Source organism: Cricetulus griseus, chromosome 2, assembly GCF_003668045.3.
Source record: "Cricetulus griseus strain 17A/GY chromosome 2, alternate assembly CriGri-PICRH-1.0, whole genome shotgun sequence".
In the NCBI taxonomy this organism is placed as follows: Eukaryota; Metazoa; Chordata; class Mammalia; order Rodentia; family Cricetidae; genus Cricetulus; species Cricetulus griseus.
The window spans coordinates 263,076,508-263,099,007 of NC_048595.1; the positions used below are offsets into that span (position 1 = coordinate 263,076,508).

General features: G+C 43.9%; 1 protein-coding gene, 1 long non-coding RNA gene and 1 pseudogene across 3 annotated transcripts in view; 2 read left to right on the plus strand and 1 right to left on the minus strand.

Annotated features, from left to right (window-relative positions):
* LOC118238080 overlaps positions 1–4,059 on the plus strand; it is a 27,412-nt gene extending 23,353 nt beyond the window's left edge. The window contains exons 4-6 of one of the 2 annotated variants that reach the window (XR_004768445.1): positions 218–366; positions 852–1,092; positions 3,459–4,059. This is a non-coding gene — a long non-coding RNA (uncharacterized LOC118238080). The remainder of the gene's footprint in view (positions 1–217; positions 367–851; positions 1,093–3,458) is intronic. The other variant, XR_004768446.1, reaches the window with a different exon arrangement.
* Positions 4,060–18,750: 14,691 nt separating this feature from the next.
* LOC100773861 lies at positions 18,751–19,488 on the minus strand (annotated as a pseudogene).
* A 2,215-nt stretch (positions 19,489–21,703) lies between these two features.
* Positions 21,704–22,500, plus strand: part of Slc22a16 (solute carrier family 22 member 16) — a 36,464-nt gene continuing 35,667 nt past the window's right edge. Inside the window, exon 1 of the mRNA XM_027402265.2 lies at positions 21,704–21,732. Within this exon, the coding sequence (XP_027258066.1) occupies positions 21,704–21,732 (29 nt within the window). The remainder of the gene's footprint in view (positions 21,733–22,500) is intronic.

The following is a 22,500-nucleotide window of genomic DNA, read 5'->3' on the forward strand; positions in this document are numbered from 1 at the left end:
TAAGTCAGCCCTAAAAAATGTTTTCTGTTGTAAGGGTTTCTGTGACCACAGTGCCTCTTCACAGCAATAGAACACTGACTAAAACACCCATCCCCCACACAACTGTGAGAACCACTGGTAAACTCATTGACTCACTCAGGTGGACTTCAGTGACATGCTTACTTTTATCTATTGTTTGAGTAGATGTTTGTTTTTGTTTTTGTTTGTGTTTCTGCAGGAACAATGCTACATAACAGCATCAAAGAAGATTCCAAAATCTGGGGCCTAAAGAACAGAGGAAAGGAACACACTAATCACTAAGATTTGGGACAGTCTGGGGCTGGAGAAATGGCTGGGCAGCTTGATGCTCTTCCATGGGGACCCAAGGTCTGTTACCAGCACCCACTTGATGGCTCACAACTGCTTGTAACTCCAGTCCTAGGGCTTCTGACACCTTCTGGCCTTCATGGGCACAGCATGCAAGTGGTACACAGACATAGTGCAGACAAAATACCCAGACACATTTAAAAAAAAAAGAAAGAAAAGAATAAAAAAGAAATGGTCTTGGAGAAATAGCTCAGCAGTTAACATTTGTTGCTCTTGCAGAGGACCTGGGTTCCGTTTCTAGCACCTGCAGTGGTGGCTCACAACCACCTGTAACTCCAGTTCCAGGGAAGCCAATGCCTTCTTCTGATCTCTGAGGGTACCATGAACACATACACACAGGCAGTACACATACCTATGGGCAGGCAAAACACTCACACATAAAAAGTAAATGTAAAAAGTAGTTTTGGGACAGTAGGAGCAGAGCAGTTTGGGAACATTGGGGTCACCAAATCTTTGCTGAACATTGATTCGACTTATCTCCACAGGTTCATGTGTTTGACTATCTAGTCCCCACCTACTTGCACAGTTCTGAGGGGCTATAAAGCCTTTGGGGTGACAGGCACAGCTGGTGGAGGTGGGTCACTGGGGACAGACCTTTGAGAGTCCTGCTGACCCTGCTTCTTCTCTAAGCTCCCCTGTGATCGAAGAAGCCAGAAGAACCTGTCACAACAGTTGGAGCTGCCACAGCTGCTGTGCCCCGATGTAACAGACCAAATCTTCTGAACAGTAAGCCAAATAAGATTTTTCTCTCCTTTAGTTGCCTCTGTGTGTGTGTGTGTGTGTGTGTGTGTGTGTGTGTGTGTGTGTGTGTGTGTGTGCGCGCGCGCGCGTGCGCCCCAGTCAGGTCAAATCCAAAGCCTTGTAGGTCAAGTCACCGTGTAGTATCGGTGGGTGTGTTAAGGATGAGCATTGAATGGTTTCTCAGGGAACCAGTCTAGGCAAAACTTCAGCTGGAGTGGGGCTCTCTGGTGTAAAGGTGACATCATTGGGTCTATGAAATAATGAGCGTGAGGGGACCTTCACATGCCAAAGACAGATTGGCACGGGGAAAAGCTCCAGCTGAGCACCTGAGAAGAGCCAGTGGGGCTGCTGGCAGATCATAAGGAGAGAGGGGTTAGATGCAGGGCTTAGATGGTGAGTGTCCTGAAGCAAGTGGCAAGATGGGGCTTAGGGGTGGGCAGTTGTGGATCACAGCTTTAATCCCAAAACTTGGGAGGCAGAGGCAGGGGAATCTCTGAGTTTGCGGCCAACCTGGTCTACAGAGCTAGTTTCAGGACAGCCAGGTCTACACAGAGAAACCCTGTCTTGAAAAACAAACAATCAAAAAAAAAAAAAAAAAAAAAAAAAAAAAAGATGGGACCTAGGTCATGTGTTGCAGGCCTGGGCATTGGAGTGCTAAGTGGGCCTTTTACAGTCCCAGGAAAACAAATCATGAAGGCATAAATGCAGAGTGTATAAAAGTTCTCTACTGGTTGAATTTATATTCTTTCTGTAATAATAAGGAAAGGCCAGAGGCTGGAGATATGGCTTAGTGATTAAGAGCATTGGCTGTTCTTCCAGAGGATCCAAGTTCTATTCTCAGGACCCACAATGGCAGCTCATAACCATCTGTAACTCCAGTTCCAGGGACTCCCTGATGCACTCTCTGTTATGTTCATAATTAATAGTAAGCCTCTGTGTCATGATTTGGGGACTGGCGGTCCAAAAAAGCCTGCTAACTCTTCTGGCTTCATGAGGCACAAGGCACTCATGTAGAACTCTCTCTCTCTCTCTCTCTCTCTCTCTCTCTCTCTCTCTCTCTCTCTCTCTTGAAAAAAATATATATGCAAAATACCCATCTATACAAAATTAAAAAAAATAAAGATCAGTGGAGCCTGAGGGGTTGGGTAGTGAGGCAACCACCCAAATGGTGAACGAAAAGTGTGACTGAAAGTGGATGGTTAAAGGGTTTGCCATAGAAGGAGCTGAAACAGGGTTGAAGAGATGGCTCGGCAGTAAAGAACACTTGCCTTTCTCATAGAGGACCTGGGTTGGGTTCCCAGCACCCACATCTGGTGGCTTACAACTTCATGAAACTCCACTTCTGGGGAATCTGATGCCCCTCTTCTTGCCTCAATGGATACCTGTATGCATGTGGTGCACATACATGAAATACAAAGAATAATTTTTTTTTTTGAGACAGGGTTTCTCTGTGGCTTTGGAGGCTGTCCTGGAACTAGCTCCTGCAGACCAGGCTGGCCTCAAACTCACAGAGATCCTCTGCCTCCCAACTGCTGGGATTAAAGGCATGTACCACCACCACCTTTAAATATTTTTTTTAAGAGTTGAAAACAGACTGACAAGCTGTTCCAGTAAAGTGCTGATCCATACGGTGGGTTCCCAGACTTTCCTGAGAGACTCATTCATTTAACACTGGTTGAGAGTTGCAGGAGGCTGGAGGGGGGGGGGGGCGACTTTGGATAGGCAGGTGAGCTCACCTGCTCATGGATTGTGGGGCTTAGGGAGCCCATAATCCCAAGATAGATCTGGAATAGATGCTGTTTTAGGGTTTGTATTGCTGTGAAAAGACACCATGGCCACGGCAACTCTTATAAAGGAAAACATTTCATTGAGGTGGTGGCTTACAGTTTCAGAGGTTCAGTCTATTATCATCGTGGTGGGGAGCCACTCCCCTTTTTGCTGAAATGTTGCAGAGCCAGCTGCTATAAAACTGGGCGGATTTTGACAAGCCCCTTAATGTGCAAAAGGGGTCCTGGATGAGAGGTTCTTCCACGATCCGAGGGGTGGGGGCCTGATTCTGTTACAAGACCTACTTCTCATTCTGAGCGACGACTGTAGAAGGTGACAGTTCCAAATGACTGGAAGGAAATCCTATATTCAATGTTTTCATAAACATTTCACCCACCCCGTCCCTTTCCACTTTAAAGGTTCCGAGCAAGGCATAATTAGAAAAACCAGAGTTTGGGAAGACACATTATAAAGCACTATGTTCTAGGGCCTCTGCCCTTCAGCTGGCCACATTCCAGCAATGAGTCCCAGAGGACCTTGTTCCAAGACGGATTCTCAATTCTTGTTCTGACCCTTTCTTTCAGGATTCCAAACAGAGCTACGCTGAGCTCACTCATTTCAGAAATGGCTGGTTGTTTTACGATTCAGAAAGCCACAGAATTTTCAAGAGCAGTTGCTTCCCCATGGCACAGTACTGTCTCAAAACTCCATTACTGAATGCTGGTGCAGTTATGGAACCCATTTCTATCTCTTATGGGCCCTAATGAAGTTTTAGTCAATTGAACTTTTTCTACAAAAATAAAAATCTTCACACAGTTGATTATTTAATTTTCCCCCGACAACAAAGCAATATGGGTAATCAATAATTATAGGCAGCCCCCTCAGGGGACATGCATAGCCACTTCCCAATAAGGACTAGTTATTAAACACTCAGTAGTAGCAGTACAGTTCTGTTTGTGCCTCCTGTTCTAACCTGGTTTGTTTCCCCATATCACATCTCGGGCTTCTTTTGCCTACTGGAGGAAATTGCCATGTGATGACACAAATATTTTGAATTTTGATGACATGAATAAATTCATCATTTTATGACTATTTAGTATTAAAACTTACAGGGTCAGTGACGGCTCAGTGTACAAAAGTGATTACCTCGAAAGCCTGATGACCTGAGTTTGATTCTCAGAGCCCACTGTGGAAGGAAAGAAACAACTCCTGGAAGTTGTCCTCTGACCGCCACACTTGCACTGTAGCATTTGCTCTGTCCTTCCTTCCTTCCTTCCTTCCTCCCTCCCTCCCTCCCTCCCTCCCTCCCTCCCTCTCTTTCTCCTCCCCCCCCCCACACACACTACTGAATAAAATAAAAACTAAGCAAGCAAACCAAAGCAAAACAACAAAAAAATGTGGGTTGGAGAGATGGCTCAGCAGTTAAGAGCATGGACTGCTCTTGCAGGGGACTCCAGTTCAGTTCCCAGCAGCCATGTTAAGTTGCTTATAACTGCCTGTGATTTTCCTCTTCTAGACTTGAGAGCACTGCCCTCACATGCATGCTCGCGCGCGCACACACACACACCATAAAAATCAATCCACTGGCTGGGCGTTGGTGGCACACGCCTTTAATCCCAGCACTCGGGAGGCAGAGGCAGGCGGATCTCTCAGAATAGGCTCCAAAGCTACACAGAGAAACCCCGTCTCGAAAAATCAAAATAAATAAATAAATAAATAAATAAATAAATAAATAAATAAATAAATCTTCACCTCATTATGAGTTTAACATTCATTTTTGGGTGAATTAGGACTGGCCTTAAGTTAGAAATAATACTGTTGAATTTGAGAGGCAGAAGTCTAACCCCTGCTGAATCTTGGTTTCCTCCGAGTGTCCTCATCTGCCAGTTTCAGGTGACCCTCCATCCATAGGGCCCTGGAGGCTGCATGGGGTTCCTTGGGGCGAGAATCCAGCTGCTGCTCTCCTGGTTTGCAGCTCCTGCTGGCCCTGTCACTGCTCTCAGCAGTGTCTTCGGTTTTCATAAGGTCTTCTAGAGACAAGCGAGTTGTTCTAGAACAAATCCAGGTACGTGTGAGTTCCTTATCCTGGGATCCTGTTTTGGGATCACAGGCATACTCCAGAATCAGACAGTGTCCCCTTCCGGCTGGCACAGTCCCCTGGGAGCTGGAAACTTCTTCAGATCATCGTGAGTGTGCTGACTTCAAATCTATCTGGAAACAAACAGTGTTCCCAAAGATTCCAGGATTTCCTTTCTTTCTGCAACTTTATCTAAATGGCTCATTAAATTTAACATTTTTATATGGTTTTCTATATAATTAGATCAGGTTGTTTGCCAATAAAGTTCATTCTTTATTTGGATAGAAAAATATTTTAATGAATGTATTTTTCTCTTTTTTTTCTGTGTCTTTTAAAAATATACTACAAAGGAAGAGAGCATCTGTATAGCACACCATGAAGACCCAAATGTCAGGGTTTTATGCTTAGTTTTGCTTCTTTTTTTATATATCAAAGAGAGAATGTAGAAAATCTATTTATTTTCTTTTTAGTCTTGCTGTATGTATACCTTCCCTGGTGCTGCACTGTGTATTTAAAATTGTATATTGTAACAGTCACTTTCTCTGATACTTTGATAAAATGCCGGGATAAAAGCAATTGAGAGGAGAAAGGGTCAAGAGTGAGTGCGACCCTCTCTTCCTGTAGACTCTAAAAAAGAGATTCCAGGCCATGCCTGGGGCGTTAGTCCTCACTCACATAGCCGCTGTCAACCTTGCCAGTGTGTCTCTTCTTAACGGTCACTATTGCTACTATTGCTTCTCTTTGAATGCAATTACTTCCTATTTTATAAATTTGTGTGAACCCTATTTTTGGTTGTTTGGATAAGAGGCCAAAAACCCAGAAACATCTGACCCTGACCTCGTGTAGCACCCATAATCACCCTGGGAGGCTGGGAAATAGGCATAAGAAAATATAAATAGTATATCATCCAAAATTAAGTTAGCCCCTCAAAGTCACCTTAAACCTACCCACATGGAACACACATTAAAAAACTGGGGATCATATTTTTTTTCTGGGCCACACATTGTCACATATTGTGAATATCCTTTCATGTTGGTACATAGCTACACTATGGCTTCTACTTGTAAACTATGTATTATTCATCACAAGGTAAAAAAATTCCCATTACTAAAATCTCAGAAAACTGAGGAGTGTTTATATCTTCATACCAACATGCCACTTTCAATACTCCATTGGGTTGTATTATATAGAAACATCGATAATTTATTTAAGTAGTTCCTTGTTGTACCGGTTGCTCATTTTTTTTTAGTAATATTTGTTGAAAATTTTGCATCCAGATGTTTATGTATTTCTATGCTTATTCCCTCATTTATGATATTCTAATATCTAATGATTATAATGGTAACTTTTTTTGAAAGAATATACTCATCTTTGTCTGAGGCAATTGGAACCTATTCATGCCTAACTAAAAACACTGGTAGAAAAAAGAATTAAAAAAAAAAAAAAAGAGGAGGGCTGGAGAGATGGCTCAGTGGTTAAGAGCACTGTTTGCTCTTCCAGAGGACCTGGGTTTGATTGCCCACTTTCACAAGACAGCTCCCAAGTGTCTGTGACTCTAGGGAGCCCAGTACCCTCTCTGACTTCTGCAGGCACCAAGCACACAAGTGATGCATAAACATACATATAGGCAAAAACGCCAGTACCCATAAAATAAAATTTAAATTAAAAGAAGAGGGAAACTTTATGTGAAATAAAATGGCTTCTCTACTACTAAACTAGCATGGAAAGAGGAATCTACATTATTTTATATGAATCTGAAATAATATTGGAAATTATATGCAGCAGTGGCTACACTGGCAATCATAGACCAAAGATCAGCTATGAATATCAGCCCAAAAGTCTAGCATAAAATATCAGTAACCAGACTTTAGCAGCACATGAACAGAGTCTAGCATTAACAGTTAGGGCTTACTGTGGGGTTGCAAGGATTTACCACAGTCAGGCAGTCTATTATTATGAGGAGAAAATTATTGTCTTTTCCATAGGAACTAAGAGGACATTAAAAAAAACCTGATGTTCATTCTTGGTGGAAGATGGAGTCAACCAGCGATAGACGAACTTTCATTCATGAGTGTATGCATTTATTTCAGCATAAAGTCCGGCAATGAACTCAATGGAGAAATAATGTATGCTTCCATTGAAGACGGAAGCAAGGGAAAGATGTCTAGTCACAACTAGTGCCCCTTAACTGTAGGCTGTATGTGCTACCAAATTCAGTTAGACAGAGGAAATTAGACATTAAGAAGAGGTAACATGATTATTATTTGCAGATGTTACATCTAAAAATTTAAGAGTCATCTGAAAAATCATGTTAAACAATATAGGAAGCAATTTTGTTTGATGAAAATAAATATGGAGAGATAAATATTCTTTTAAATAATTAGAAGACATATTGGAGGAACTTAGGCAAAGTAGATTTAATTTAAAAGAAATTTGGATGTTCTAGAACATTTTTTAAGCATTCATGAGAGCTAGAAGAGCAAACGTTGATGTTCTGTGTGTTAGGTAGCATGAGGGCAATGAGGGTAATAACCACTATGCATAGACACTGTACCGTCCCTTCCACACCCGGCCAGGAAACCCAGAGCAGCCTTAGCCCGTCCAGTGCTTCACTAGAAAGATTCAACATGACGTTCATGTCAACTTTAGTTTAATAGAATCTCAGTGAAGACAAAACCTGCTTTGATACTAAGTAAGGTGCCTCTCATGTTAATGCAAAAAAAGAAATGGACAGGAAGAGACATGAAAATCATAAAAAAGTAGTGGCAACCAGCCCAGATATTAAACCTGTAATGAGACTGGTAAGAGGGCTAAGTAGGTGATAGCACTTGCCACTAAACCTGATGACTCGAATTTATTCCTAGGGACCAATATGGCAGAAGGAGAGAATGGACTCATGAAGTTGCCCACTGGCTTCTACATACATGCTGTGGCATGTGGGGCCCCTACTCCAATAAAGATTACAAACCTATATTACAAACCTATTATAAAGCCGTGATGATTTCCATGTATAGCGTTGGCTTATGGGAAACAGCTCAGTGGAGTAGAGTATAAAAATCTCAGGCATAACTGTGTTATGCGGTACAATTGATTTGCTGTTGTTCTGGTGTATGATAAAGGTGCATTTCAAATCAGAGAATTCGATTTTTCAGTTAATTGTACTAGGACAATATGAGTGAGTTTCTGGAATTAAGTTGGATGCATAACTAATACTTGTACCAAAAGAAGTTTCTGATGGATTAAAGCCTTAAATATGTGAAATAAAGAGAAATAAAAGAAGGCACAGAGGTCTTGCTGTGCTGGAATGGAGAAGCGATGCTAAATATAACAGGAAACCCAGAAGGCTTAAAACCAACCTTTGAGAAAATGAACTACATAAAAGTAAAAAGATCACCATAAAAAATTCAAACCACAAACTGAGAAAAAGTGTGCCACTCTTATTGGTAAAGGTTTGATTTTCTCTCCCAAAGGAGCTTCTTTGAAATAATAACAGAGGTGAGGATGTATGTAGCTCAGTGGAATACTTGCCTAGAATTCAAGAGGTCATGAATTTGACTCCCAGCACTGCAAAAACAATAGGAAAAATGGCCACCAAAATGAAGAGATGTGAACTGAAGGGGTAAAACACAAAAGGCTCTTAAACACATAAGAAAATGCTCAATTTCACATAGAGGAAATACGAAAGAAAACTATGAGACATGACATTACATTTCATATGTCAGTTTGGCAGATCTCATGTTTGCTAACACATGGTGCAGGGGAAAGTCAGGAAAATGGAAACATATACTGCATAGGGTAGGAACTGGCACATGGGCTAGAAAGGGTGATTTGCCAATGTCTATCAACATTACAGATGTGAGTATCTTTTCACCCAGTAATCCATTTCTAAGAACTTAGCCAACAAACAACTCTTGTGTATGCAGATGGTGTTTCTTTTATGACAAAGTCATTAATCATAGAATTATTTATAATCATGAAAGTTTGGGAGCAATCTAAACATTTAGCAGTAGAAGTCTGGATAATGAACTGTGGTGGTACTTTTATGGAACAGAAAGATACCATGAAGGTTTTTTAAAAAGCAACATTTAAGTTGGGCTATTTTTCCAGCTAGAGCATGGAGCACTGAATTATCATTTGTATGAAAAAGGAAGGAGATTATATTTATTTTTATCTGTTATGGATCAAATATTTCTTTTAAAATGACTTACTTTACTATTTTCAAATGTGTCTGTGTGTTGCTATGTGCATGAGTGCAAGTGCCTGCAGAGGCCAGAAGAGGGTGTCAGATGCCCTGAAGCGGGAATTACAGGTGGTCGTGAGCCACCCAACATGGATGACAAGCTTAGGTCCTCTGGGAGAGCATCACTCTTAACCTCTTTGCCATCTCCACATCCCAGAATCAAATATGTTTGACTGGATACCCAAGTGTCTTGGGATGCAATGAAAGTTCCACAGATGAGAGTGACTTAGATAACAGAAATTTATTTTCTCACTGTCCTAGTTTGGATTCTGTTGCTGTGATAAAACACTGAGCGAAAGCAACTTGGGGGAGGAAAGGCTTTATTTTATTTTACAGCTTCCAGTCCTTCATCTAGGGAAGTCCAGGCAGGAGCTCAGGGCAGGAACTGAAGCAGAAGCAGTGGAGGAGTGCTCCTTACCAGCTTGCTCTCTAATGCTTAAATCAACTTGCTTTTTCATATAACCCAGGACCACCTGTGCAGGAGTGACACTGACTACAGTGGCCTGGGCCTACTACGTCAATCATCAATCAAGAAAATACTCCCCAGAAATGCTCACAGGCTAATCTGATAGAGGCAATTCCTCAGTTGAGCCTGTCTTCTCAGGAGACTCTAGTTTATGTCAAGTTGGTACAAACTAAACAGCACAATTGACCCCTTGTCAACTTGACATAACCACATCACTGTTAAACCATAACCTATCCCTTCTTGTTTATCCCCCAAGATATCAGGTTAATATCACAAATATCCACAGTATAACTTGAAAAGTTGCACAGTGCAGCAGCATCACATAAAAGGGACAGGCTCCTGGAGTCATTTAGTCAAGAGTGAGCTCAGTTCCCTTAACCAAGAGCCATCATTTCCATTTATTGAACAGCAGATTAACCATGGCATGGGAAAGGAATGAAGAACTTTGTCTTAATATTTTACCTGAGTTTTTAAAGAGAAGAAGATGATTTTCTGATCTCACTGACCAAGAGCAGTAAGCAAAAGTGTAAACAGATACACGCACAGGCTGCTTTCAGCATCTTCTGAGGGCCATCTGTTGCCTACATGTTCCTGCTTTCTACAGAGCTCTAAGCTCTCATCACTAACCTCACCAAATACGTTGTTAGGAGTCAAGGGCATGGAGGCATTGTGAGGGAGAAATAGGAAACAGTTTAAGAGTAGAGCTGTGAGCTCAGCTTAGATTGCAAATGTTGATTACAGCAGCAGTCCATGGCAGAGTAAGATGGATTGCACTGTTTTTCTTAGAGATAAGTTAAATTTAAATAAGCAGAATGCACAGTGCATAGTTTTAAGTGGTCTTAAAGAACATGATTAACTTGCTTACAAGGTTAGGTAAAAGTTCATTTTGTGAAGGCAGGCTACAAGAACAATTCCCAGACAAACTGCTCCCCTTACTACAGTCTTTAAAATCTCGAGTGATTTAAAAGTTTAAAGTCATTTACAATACCCAAAGTCTCTTAACTATGAGTTCCTATAAAATAAAAATCAAGTTAAATACTTTCCCCTGAAGAGAAGGACCCTGGACACAATCACAAGCAGATCAATGCACACCCAAAGTCTAATAGTCTAAAAAGCTCAGTGTCTGGCATCTGGATTCATTTCTGATCATCTGGACTCCAAGGATCTTGGGCAGTCCCACTTCTCTGGCTTTGTGATCTGCTACATCCAGAGCTTGTTCAGTGGGCTTGGCCTGGCTTGACTCCACACCTGCAGCTGTCCTTGGTGATTGTCCATGGTCCTGGCACCTCTAATATGCTGGGTCTCAACTGTAACTGAGGCTGCACCTTCATCAGTGGACTCTCCCACCCTCTTCAGAGACCCTGGCTACATGGTGCCAAGCCTCAGCCTCTCTCCATGGTCTCTTCAATCCTGGGGTTTCCAAAGCACCTTCACTGATGGCCTCTTCTGGCTTCTCTTTCAGGGAGATGCTGACCCTGAAAGTGCCAAGCCTTGGCTGCTCTCCATAACTCCATGCCCTCAAAACCAGTACCACATGGAAGACTCTTACACATTATTTGCCAGACTGATGTATATCCTTGGTCCCCAACTGTACCAGGGATTGCCTCCACTGGCCCTGAGGAGATACTCCCCACCCCCAAATAACTTCACCTCACTGATGATGGTCTCCTGTTAATCACAGACCAGCATCTATAGTTCCAGTAAAGGAGAGGTTTTCCCTCCAGATTCTTAATTCAGACACATCACAAAAATGGCCCTGATAAGAGTCTTTGCTTCCCTTAGAAACTCTCAGGCCACCACAGTCTGCACTGCTCTTGGCATTGTCCTCCACAGCAATGTGGTTGGAGTGTTCTCGTCCTGCCTGCCAGTTCCCAAATAACCACTTTGAGGCTTATTATCAATTATAATTATTTGGCCAGTGACTCAGGCATATTACTGACTAGCTCTCATAAGTAAATTAGCCTATTTCTAGTAGACTCTGCCACAAGGCTTGTGGCTTGTTACCTCACATCTCGATTTCCTGGCAGCTACATGACATCTCCCTGACTCTGCCTTCTTTTTCTCCATATCTTTGTTTGGATTTCCTGGCTGGCTCTATTTTGCTTGGCCATTGGCCAAATCAGCTTTATTTATCAACTAATAAAAGCAATGCACACAGAAGGACATCATGGCTTTCCAGCACCAGGTTCCCCCATGCATGGCTGTACTCGCTGATTTGGAGGTGCCTGTTCTTCAGGCATTTCATTACGTAAGTGTGAAGGCAGAGTCACAGGTGCTGGGGCATCGGTTCCATTTCCAGCCTCTCTTCCTTTGCTGGAAGCAGAGGGTAAAAGTTCTAATTCTATAACCAGAGCGACTCAGCCCCACCCTGAAGCCATCTGGGAACCCATTAGATCAGCGTTTCTCAACCTACGGGTCATGACTCCAGGCCAACTGACTCTTTCACAGCGGTGGAATATCAAATATCCTGCAATCAGATGTTTACATTATGATTTGTAACAGTAGCAAAATTACAGTTGTGAAGTAGCAATGAAAATAATTTTATGGTTGGGAGTCACCACAACATGAGGATCTGTATTAAAGGGTCACAGCATTAGGAAGGTTGAGAACCACTGCATTAGATCCATCTTATTAGCATAAACTCAGTGTGGTTGAAAGAGCCACAGATAACTAAAGGTGCTGCCATCATTCACCTTAGGAAGTTCCAAGGATGTGGGGACATCACACCAAGAACCAGGGACAAAGACCCTGTTATACCACAGTAACATTTGCTTTTGTTTGTTCATAGTGTCAAGTAGCCCAGGCTATTTTCTGAGTTCTGGGGTTATAGGTGTGTGCCACCTTGCCTGGCAATCCAACAGTAACTTTTGAAGCTTGACTTATGCATCCACAAAAGGTTAAAATACCACCAAAATGAGGTTATACAATTCTTTACCTTGGAGAAAAATGGGACATAAAACTGAAGTTACCCATGTCATTCTGTCCCAGCATGGGTTTTTGGATGACCTGACACCATGAAAACAACCATACCTGGAGAAACCTCTTCCTTTTGGCAAACAACCATACCTGGAGAAGCCTCTTCTTTTTGGCAAACAACCCCCAATCAATGTCTTGCCCATTCTTGTCACCCAAAGTGATTGTAGCAGTCAGCCTGCTGTAACCTCTTTTTCTTATAAAGTCACTAATTCCATACAGCCATGCCACCCTGAACACGCCGGATCTTTTCTAAAAACAACTTTAAAAACTCCATTTTTGAAAACCGTAAATACTTCTCCAGTACAGTTTTGGGAACAGTCTCTCTGATGACCAGAATCTCCCCTCCCCCAGATGGTTACCCTAACGATGCCCACTCTGTCTCTTTGGAATTCTTTTTCTCATACTTGGTGCGACTTACTTTGCCTTTTAGTTTGATCAGCTGCACCACTTGCACACACACACACACACACACACACACACACACACACACACACACACAGGAGGGGGAGGCTCATTGGTTGGTAGCTTGAGAACGGGATCTCAGGTTTCCTTTCCTCTGTCTGAGGCTCTCTCTGCATTGTGCTTGGTACTCTGTTCCCGGAGGTGCAAACTGTCTTCTTAACTTTAAGGAGACTTAGCTTTCTAGTTTTGTATTTGAAGGTGAGACTTGTGGGCATGGGGTGCTTATAGACCAATGGTTCTATGCTTTTGAAGACAATTTGCCGAAAGGGTCTCCGCCCACAGGTTGAAAACCTCTGTTATAGAAGCTCAGCGATGCCTCTTCGACCTGAATATAACATTCCTCCAATGCTCAATGCAAAAGTCAGTGTGGAAAGAGCTAGCCATTTATATATGTGGGTTGGGAAAGACTTGGGAATCGTCCCATCCAAAGTACCCTGAAAGAAATCCTAATACAAGTTCCATGACTGCACTTCAGAAGCAAGATGTGAATATTCCTAGGAGAAGCATTTTCACATACTCAACAATAATTAGCAATTCCTGAAAAATGACTCCATCAGATTTTTGCTCACAGGTTAGGATCTAAGGTCAAGCTGCTACAGAAATGAGGCGAGGAGTAGAATTTATAAATATTTAAAATTTTATTTTGAGACAAGGATTCACTGTGTACCCCCAAGCTAGTTTTGAACTCTTGATCCTCCTGCCTCAGTCTCCTCAGTGCTAGAATTATAGGCATGTGTCAGTATATTCAGCTAAAAGATGGTAAATTTTGATAAAAGAAGAGATACATGGGAATCTCAGCATTACCATCTGTAAAATGAATGGATTGGACTAGCACTTCCTCACAGCTCACGGATGTGTGCTGGCTTACTTTATTTCATGTCCCCTGGGACCTGAGACCAGTGGCTTATCTCCCTCATTCCCCGGCACCGGGTAACAGTGGCTCTTACTTTTTCCCCCTCACGTTCTTTGGCACCTGGGATGCATGGAGTGGTCAGAGAGGCTCTTACACTGGTCGGATGAGTGGCTAAACAGCATCAGCAGTGTACTTTCGTGTTGCTATAATAAATACTGCTGACTGGATAATTCACACAGAGCAGAACTTTATCTCTGGGAGGTCTGGAGATTGGCTGTCAAAGTTCAGAGCACTGACTGCTGTGGGCTCAGCCTCTCTGCCTCCAAGGTGGCACCTTGTCAACTCAACATCCTAGAGAGGACAGGTGCTATATGTGCACACAGAAGGCAGAGGAAGGGCAGGAAAGGGCTGAAAGATGCCTCTCCCCCGCCTTTTTAAATAAGGTGGTCTCATTTCCATTAGCAAGGAGACCCTCATGGCCTAACCACATCTATAAGATGACCATCTTTTACTACCACCACAATGGCCATACGGTTCAGCAGAGCTATCTTGGAGGGGATACAGTCAGTCCGCAGCACTGCAAAGAAGCCAGTTTGACAGTCACCAGACTCCAAGTTCATTCCCATCACATGACACTCATTCCTTCATCTTGTGAGTACCAGCTGCTTTGTATGGTCCTAGGTGCTGGACATGTGTTGTGGAATATGAGTTAAAGATGTGTTACATTTGTTTATGCTGTGGAGTATTTGTTTAATGATGCAAAGATGTGTTGCATTTTTTTAAATGTTGCATTTGTTTAACTCTCTGAAGCTATGCTATTTTGCCTGTCTAAAACACCTGATTGGTATAATAAAGAGCTGAATGGCCAATAGCTAGGCAGGGGGAAGGATAGGTGGGGATGACATGCAGAGAGGATAAATAGAAGGAGAGGAACATGAAAGGGAGGAATGAGAGAAGGAGAAGGAGAAAGGACTCCAGGGGCCAGCCACACAGCCACACAGCAAGTCATGGGGTAGGAAGTAAAGAGAGGTATACAGAATAAAGAAAGATAAAAGCCCAGAGGCAAAAGGTAGATGGGATAATTTAAGTCAAGAAAAGTTGGCTAGAAATAAGTCAAGCTAAAGCCAGGCATTCATAAGTATAAGCCTCTGTGGTTCCCCAAAGAGCAAAGAGTAAGAGAGTTAAAAAAAGCAAAAGAAAACAAAACAACAACAACAAAAACAACAAAATGTGAAACTAAAAAGATGAGCCTTCTCCCCTCAAGGGATTGGCAGCATTGTGAAGGATGACTCTTTAGCCACATAGTCAGCTCTCCGATGGAGAGACTGAGGCACAAGGACAGAAAGTGGTAGGGAGAGGGGTTCAGAACAAATTTCATGAGTGAGTTAACATCACTGAGACCAGACTAGAAGGAACAAGAGGTGATTGGCATAAAGAAAAGAGGACCACTTCTCTCAGAGCAAAGGCTTCATCCCTATGCAAGTCCATAGGTGCCATGGCAGCTGTCTGAGTCAGACTGGCAGAGAATAGCTTCGGGCACATGTGAAGAAGAAAAAGGTAGAAGAGACCAATTACCGATATATTAATTTACTTAATGATTTACATAAAGTCCTGCTTGTCTTAGTTAGGGTTTCTATTGCTGCAATGAAAATCATAACAAAAAAGCAAGTTGGGAAGGAAAGGGTTTATTTGGCTTACACTTCCACATCATTGCTCATCATCAAAGGAAGTCAGGACAGGAACTCAAACAGGGCAGGAACCTAGAGGCAGGAGCTGATGTAGAGGCCACGGAGGGGTGCTGCTAACTGGCTTGCTCCACATGGCTTGCTCAGCCTGCTTTCTTATAGAACCGAGGTCCACTAGCCCAGGGCTGGCACCATCTGCAATGGGGTGTGCCCTCCCCCATCAGTCACTAATTAAAATGCTTTACAGCTAGATATTATGGAGGCATTTTCTCAGTTGAGATGCCCTCCTTTCAGACAACTCTAGTTTGTGTGTCAAGTTGACGTCAGACCAGCCAGCACACTGCTAGCACTGCCTATTTGCCAAGCATGACTTCACTTGCTACCTGGAACAGAATGACCTGGAGGAATAGCTGAAACAATGGGTCATTGCCCTTAACAACCTGCTGACTGCCATGTTTGCTTCTTAAAATCTTGCTTGCTTGTTCATTCTGCCTTGTGGTTTTAGAGTAAAAATGGGAATGCAAACTGGACCCAATACTGAGGCCTTTCAGGAACTATCCTGGCTTTGGTCCCATTCTGAATAACATAATTAGTCATTATCCTACTTAAGTTTGTCTCAGATGGGCAGAGTCAGGAACTCCTAACTGTTGCTTTGTTGTTACTGGGTGGTTATATCCAAGGTGTATGTTATGAAGGAAGGTGGACTGATTAAGTAGCAGCCCAGGCCATGACTGTTTCATATGTAATTTTGTTCTAGATTAAATAGTAGGATCCTGAGGTTCTTTGTAAGTCTGTGTAATACCAAGTTTGCAGAGCTGTTCCGCCAGGGCACTGCTCAGGCAGGGTGGCACTGTGACTGAGAAGGCCCAGTGCTGACACAGGTGCTTCAGAAAGTTTAGTGCCACCTTATTCTTGAATTCTCCTCTGAGCTCCTGATTCTCTAATGAATATACTCAGAGATTTCATAGAAATCTCTCCTCCTCAGGCCTACTCTTTGGTTTTGGACCACTTGGTCAGCGTTATTGTGAGGTGCAATGTGGGTGCTGGAAACCAAACCTGGTTCTCGGGAAGAGCAGGCAATGCTCTTGACTGCTGCCACCATCTCTTCAGCACCCCGATCCTAAACACGTACATCTTACTAGGTCTCTGGTCAAGTCCTTCATTGAAAGACCAGCCTGAAACCAGATTCTGATATCTCGCTTGTCTCTGTCCACTCCTCTCTGAACTGGCTTTGTTGAGCAGCTTTGGTGATATTTTCTGAGGTCTAGATCTGGAATGACTTTCTTCAATTAAGGATGTAGGAGAAGCCCGGAGAGGTGGCTCAATGGATAAGAAGACTGGCTGCTCTTCCAGAGGACCCAGGTTTAATTCTCAGCACCCACATAGCAGCTCACAACTGTCCATAACTCCAATTCCAGGGGAATAAAATCCTCACACAGACATACATGCAGGCAAAACACTGGTGCACATAAAATCACACACACACATACACACACACACACACACACACACACACACACACACACACACACACACACCACACACACACACACACACACACACACACACACACACACACACGACATAGGAGAACAGAGGCATACTGATGCATCGTTACTCAAAGGTAGGGAAGGCACTAAAACATTTTATCTCTGGGAACCTAAGCTCGGCAGAAATCCGACCCAGAATCATTGGTCCTGGGTCCTGGGGCTCTGGGAGAGGAAGATGGGTGACTTTGGAGCTGGGAGCCTTCAGATGAGTGGGACACAGTGCTAGAAAGGGGAACCATGAGAGACTAACCCCAGCCAGGAACAGTATGGTGGTGTGGTGAAGCAGAAGATGCCGAAGAGATGGAGGCCCTGGAGAAGGGTCAGAAGGGAGTGGAATGGAAGCTAGAACAAAACTTACCCCTAGAGTTGACCCACTAGCCAGGCTCTCTACAATCATGTAGCCTGGGAAACTGTAGCAGACTGTCCGGGTTTGGGGAAGGATGGGGCAGACCGGAGGCACAGCATGAGAAAATGTCAGCAAGTCTTGCAAGATGGAGTATCATCCAACATTCCTCCCCATCATGCTAATCCCCGAGTGGCTTTCTTGGTGACATCTTAGGCATGGCTGGGCAGTACACTGGTAACCAGCCTATGACCATGCATCATCTTTTTATTAGCATGGCTCTGGGCCTCTCTTTGTCCATCCCTGAACTTAACCACTATTATCGCTCTGTGTTTCTTTCTACTGTGTTGGTCCCTTGTGAGGAACTAGATATGATTTCAAGGCTAGGCTTCGAGGAGGGTCTGGGCCTGGAGGCCACTGGCTCCAGGACATCAGGATATTTTCCTGCATGGATTCACATTACCCAATTTACTGACTCCTTATCCAGAGAGGAAGCTGCACACACACAAGCACTTTGGAAGCTGAGGTGCAGGAAAGACTCTTAGTCTCCTCTGAGATTCCCACTGCATCCCCACATCTCTTTCAGGCCCTGGTTAACACTGCCTGTGTTCTCTGTTGGTGTTTATCTGCCTTTGTTGTGCTTCTTTTTTTTTTCCTTTTGGAAAATATTTATTGAGTATAAATAAATGTCCTATACATTAAATATCAAGAAATATCCATTATTCATTACAAGTCAGGCTATCATACTGAGGGAACCATGGGATCAAAATAGCAACTCCTGATACAGTAGTGACAGTTCATTCCAACATTAGACAAAGTAATGATTTGCTCACATGACACAGCAAAACCTATAAAAAAAAAAAAGGCCACCACTTAAACCCATCTATAACACCACAATAGACAATGGTTTTTGAAGCACACTATCCACAGTCTCAATCTCATTAATAATCTCTACTTTATCAATGTAGAAAGTCACACAGAGACTGTACTTCTACATAAAATTTAGAGTCTCATCTGCTTGGTTTTATTTCAAATTATTGTTAATGAGTGAAAACAAGTCATACAAAGTCAAAGAGACTTTTCTGTTAGTCTTTCTTAAGAGGAAAAAAATCAAACTTTAGTAAAAGAAACTTTTCCCCAAGCAATGAATTTCTTAATGGCAAAATTAAAATACAGGAGCAGTGTAATTAGCTTTTCCTTCAAAGAAAGGAAAGAAACCTAAATCTGTTTGGCAAATTGGGAAATATTTCCTAGTCCCAGAATATATATTATATTTTTTTACGTTGTGTGCTGAAATGCTGCAAGTTTAGGAAGCTGGAATCTGTGGGAGTCCAAATTCATCCACCAACACTCCATCCTTGTTTTTTGTGTCAGTGGGAACGCCTTCTGTAATTGCAGGTGCAGATGCTGCTTCGTCTATGTAAGAACTATCTTCATCAGCCAGAAGCTCATGGCCCAGCGCATCCAACTCTGCTTCCAGATCATCCTCATCTAACTCTGGGGTGCCGTAGATGCGACCCAGTGCTTCCCGGATTTCGTTTGCATCTTCCATCGTATCTTCCAACTGGTCTTGTAAGTCCTCAGTCTGGTCAATTTTTACTTGTTTGTATGCCCTCTTCATTTCCTTTACTCCCAATTTCATGGCATCAACCGTGGTCTTGGTGTCCTTCAGTGACTGAATGGTGTAATTAGCCTGCTCCATGTTAAAGGACTGCTGGACAAGGTTGTCTCCTTGTCCAGCTCATACATCGCTTTTGCTTTAAAACCCTCAGGGCTTTCTGTTTGCCCCATGTTCTTGGCAGGGCCCTCTCTCATCTTCATTTGATCCTTATATTTCACTAGCTCAGCATCCAACTGGGAAATTTTGTCAATGGATTCTGCCCGGCTATCCACTGTCCCAATGCAATCAGTCAAGCTGGGTGGCGGAGCCTTGGGTTTCACTTTTCCTAAGAATCAGTTCATCTTGGCTGGTGGCGGGGGGGAGGGGGAGGAAACACTGGAGGGAAACCAGAAACAGAAGCGTAGTCACTCCGGTTTCAGTTTCTGCTACCCCCTAAGTTGTTGTGTTTATAAGGAGAAGCATACATCAGTGGTTTCTTCCTTTGAAGGTCCGACCCGGGTCATGAGTGAAGCTTGAACTAGGCTCATGCCTTCTTCCATCCAAGTGTGGAAAAACTGCTATTCAAATAAGTTGGTCAATCTCCGTGTTATTTCTTATACATAGGTTTGTGTCCATTTGTTCATCTAACACACATTTATTGAGCACCTACTACATGTCAGTGTGGCTCCTGTAGTGGAGCTTAGAGCTTACGGAAGATCCGGCTCTCCATGGTTTTCATATGTCTAATCAGGTTGGAGAAAGTAAGAAAGAGTAGCCTGGGAAGAGGCTAGATGGTCATGATGACTGGCATTGTAGGAGCAGAGCAACATCTAAACAGTGCAGTGATTTTGAATAGCCAAGAAGTTTCAGGAAGAAGGAATAGTGAGTGTAAAAGTTCAGAATTTCGGGTGAGTGCTGTGTGAGAATGAGTGAGGAGGCCAGGTGGCCAGAGTGAGGTAGTGATGGAGAAGAGTATAGATGCGTCAGAGAAGCATGGGGGAGTCGGGGAGGGAGGCAGGGAGGCAGAGAGGTGAGATTCTAAGAGCCGGAGGTCATGGGGAGACCTGATCAAAACCTATCATCTGGGTGTGACAAGACCATTGTACCCAATGACTCACAGCGGCTGTGGGTCCCTGTACAAGACCTGTATCCAGTCAAGCTAGTTAATATTCCAGCACAGAGGGGCAAGAGTTCATCGGTTCTTTTTCTTTTCAGATTATGTATGTGTCTATATCTGAGTGTGTGCACCTAACTGCAGGTGCCTGTGGAGGCCAGAAGTGAGCGACCAACCCCTGGAACTGAAGTTACTGCCAGCAATAGTTGCTCCAAGCAAACGCTGTAACTGCTGGGCCGCCTCTCTAGGCTCTCAAGCTCTATTTTAAAGGTCAAGAAACAAGAATGTTCTTCAGGGAAAAGGTTATGGAGTGTGAAAGCCAAGGGGATTAAAAACCAAGTTGGCCTGCAGTCCTAATCCTGAGGGCCTGTGTTGCAGGGTGAGGGGTGGGCAGGGCAAGCAGAGGCAGGAGGCTCCTGAGTTTGACCAGGTCAGCTCGGCTACCGGGAGTAGATTCAAGAAATAAAAGTGCACTCAAAACCCACTATATGTTGGATTCTCAAGCATGAAAGTTCAGGAAGCAAGGGCGAGGCCTGCTGAAGATGGGGTGCTCTTGAAGTCCGGAGGCCAAGCCAGGCGCTCTGCGTTCCTGAAACTTACTAGAAGTGCTGAAGCTTCCCTGGATTTTGGGGATGTGGGAGCAGCATGGGAGTGTGGGTAACCGCCCAGCAGAGGTTGAAAGCGCGTGCGATGGGCAGCAGGGTGAGCCCCGCGCCGCCACCCCAAGACGCATGGGCTGCTGGGAAGGAAGGCGGGAGGCCACCCCGGCGGGGGCACCCGGGGGTGGCAGGCCGGGCTGGTGGGAGTGCGGCGTCAAGGCATTCGGATCCGCGACAGGGACATGGAGTCCTGCAATGTGGAACTGATTTTTGACCACGTGGGACACTTTGGCAAGTAGGGAGGCAGAGAAGGATATGGGTCCAGTGTGGGGGCGGCACGCGTTAGGGGCACAGGGGCGTCTGTTTCTGTCGGTTGGGGTGGAGTTCCACAGCTTCTCCAAACCCTTTTTGCCCAGCTCATGCAGAGGCCTAGCCCACAGCCCAAGGCCTAGCTTGTCCTCTTGGTTTCTGGCCATAGGAGGCGCTTGGGCTTGGTGGGTGCAGGCAATAGTCGCTCCTACGGAGAAGTTGGGACTTTGGGAGCTCTCTAGACCTTCAACCAAAAAAGGCCATGATTGGGAGGCGTGGTCACAGGTGTAGAAAAACTGCCAGCTCAACCGGCTTCCCCTCCAGGGTCCAGGATGACTACTTGTTTCCGCCTCAGTGGGCTCTCCCTCTGTACCTGGCCGATTCTCTGGGCTGATTGTCATATAGATACCCAACATGTGTCAGGTACTCTGTGTAGGGAGCTCACACACAGGTCTTAATTTGATGCTCACTGCAAAAGACTTGTTGGAATCTTTGTTTGAATGACTGGGGAATGGAGGCTGTAGGGTTAAGGACCTGCAGCAGAGTCACGTAGAGATGAAGGGATCAGCTCCCACATATGAACTGTAATGGGCATGAATGTTTCATTTAGCACGGAGCCATCTATAAAGCGGGGCTAATAATGTACTTTGGATGTTTACAAATAACTGTAGACATATTTATTACAGTCAGAAATGGCACACATATGTAGTTCCAGTTTGGGGGAGGGAACAGAAAAGAAACTGACAGAAAGTTCCAGGCCAGCCTGGGCTACATAGGAAGACAGTGTTTTAAAAACAAACAAAAAGAAAAGGTTATTGTGAGGTTTCTATAGACACTCTGGTCCTCACAGTAGCTCTACAAGGTAGGAGGTAATAGCGCTTTATTTTCCCCTTGTATTTAGGAGCTGACTAAAGTAACCACGTAGTAGTCAGTGTTTAGTTAAGGCTGTAGGTTACAAATCACTCAGTAGCTAGGTGCCCGTGGCTCATGCCTTATAATCCCAGGGAGACTGGTACAGGAGACTGTTGAGTGTTTGAGGCCAGCCTGGCCTCCACAGTGAGTGCTAGGCTAGTCTGGACTACAGAGGGGAGAGTTTGTTCTGAATGGAATCTGAACCGCTGAGTTACTCGGGGACCATGCAGGAGCAGTGCTGTTGTCCCAAGCAAACACTCCCCTGACCCCACAGCATCTGCTCCCATTGTCCTCAATGTCAGACACTGCTCCCTTCATTACCTTCAGGGGTAAATGGTGACACCCAGTGCTCTAATGGCATGTTGAAAAGTAGAGAAACACATTTGCCCCCCAAAAATTAGTACATATAAAGTTTTCTTAAGTAAAATTGACTTTCTAAT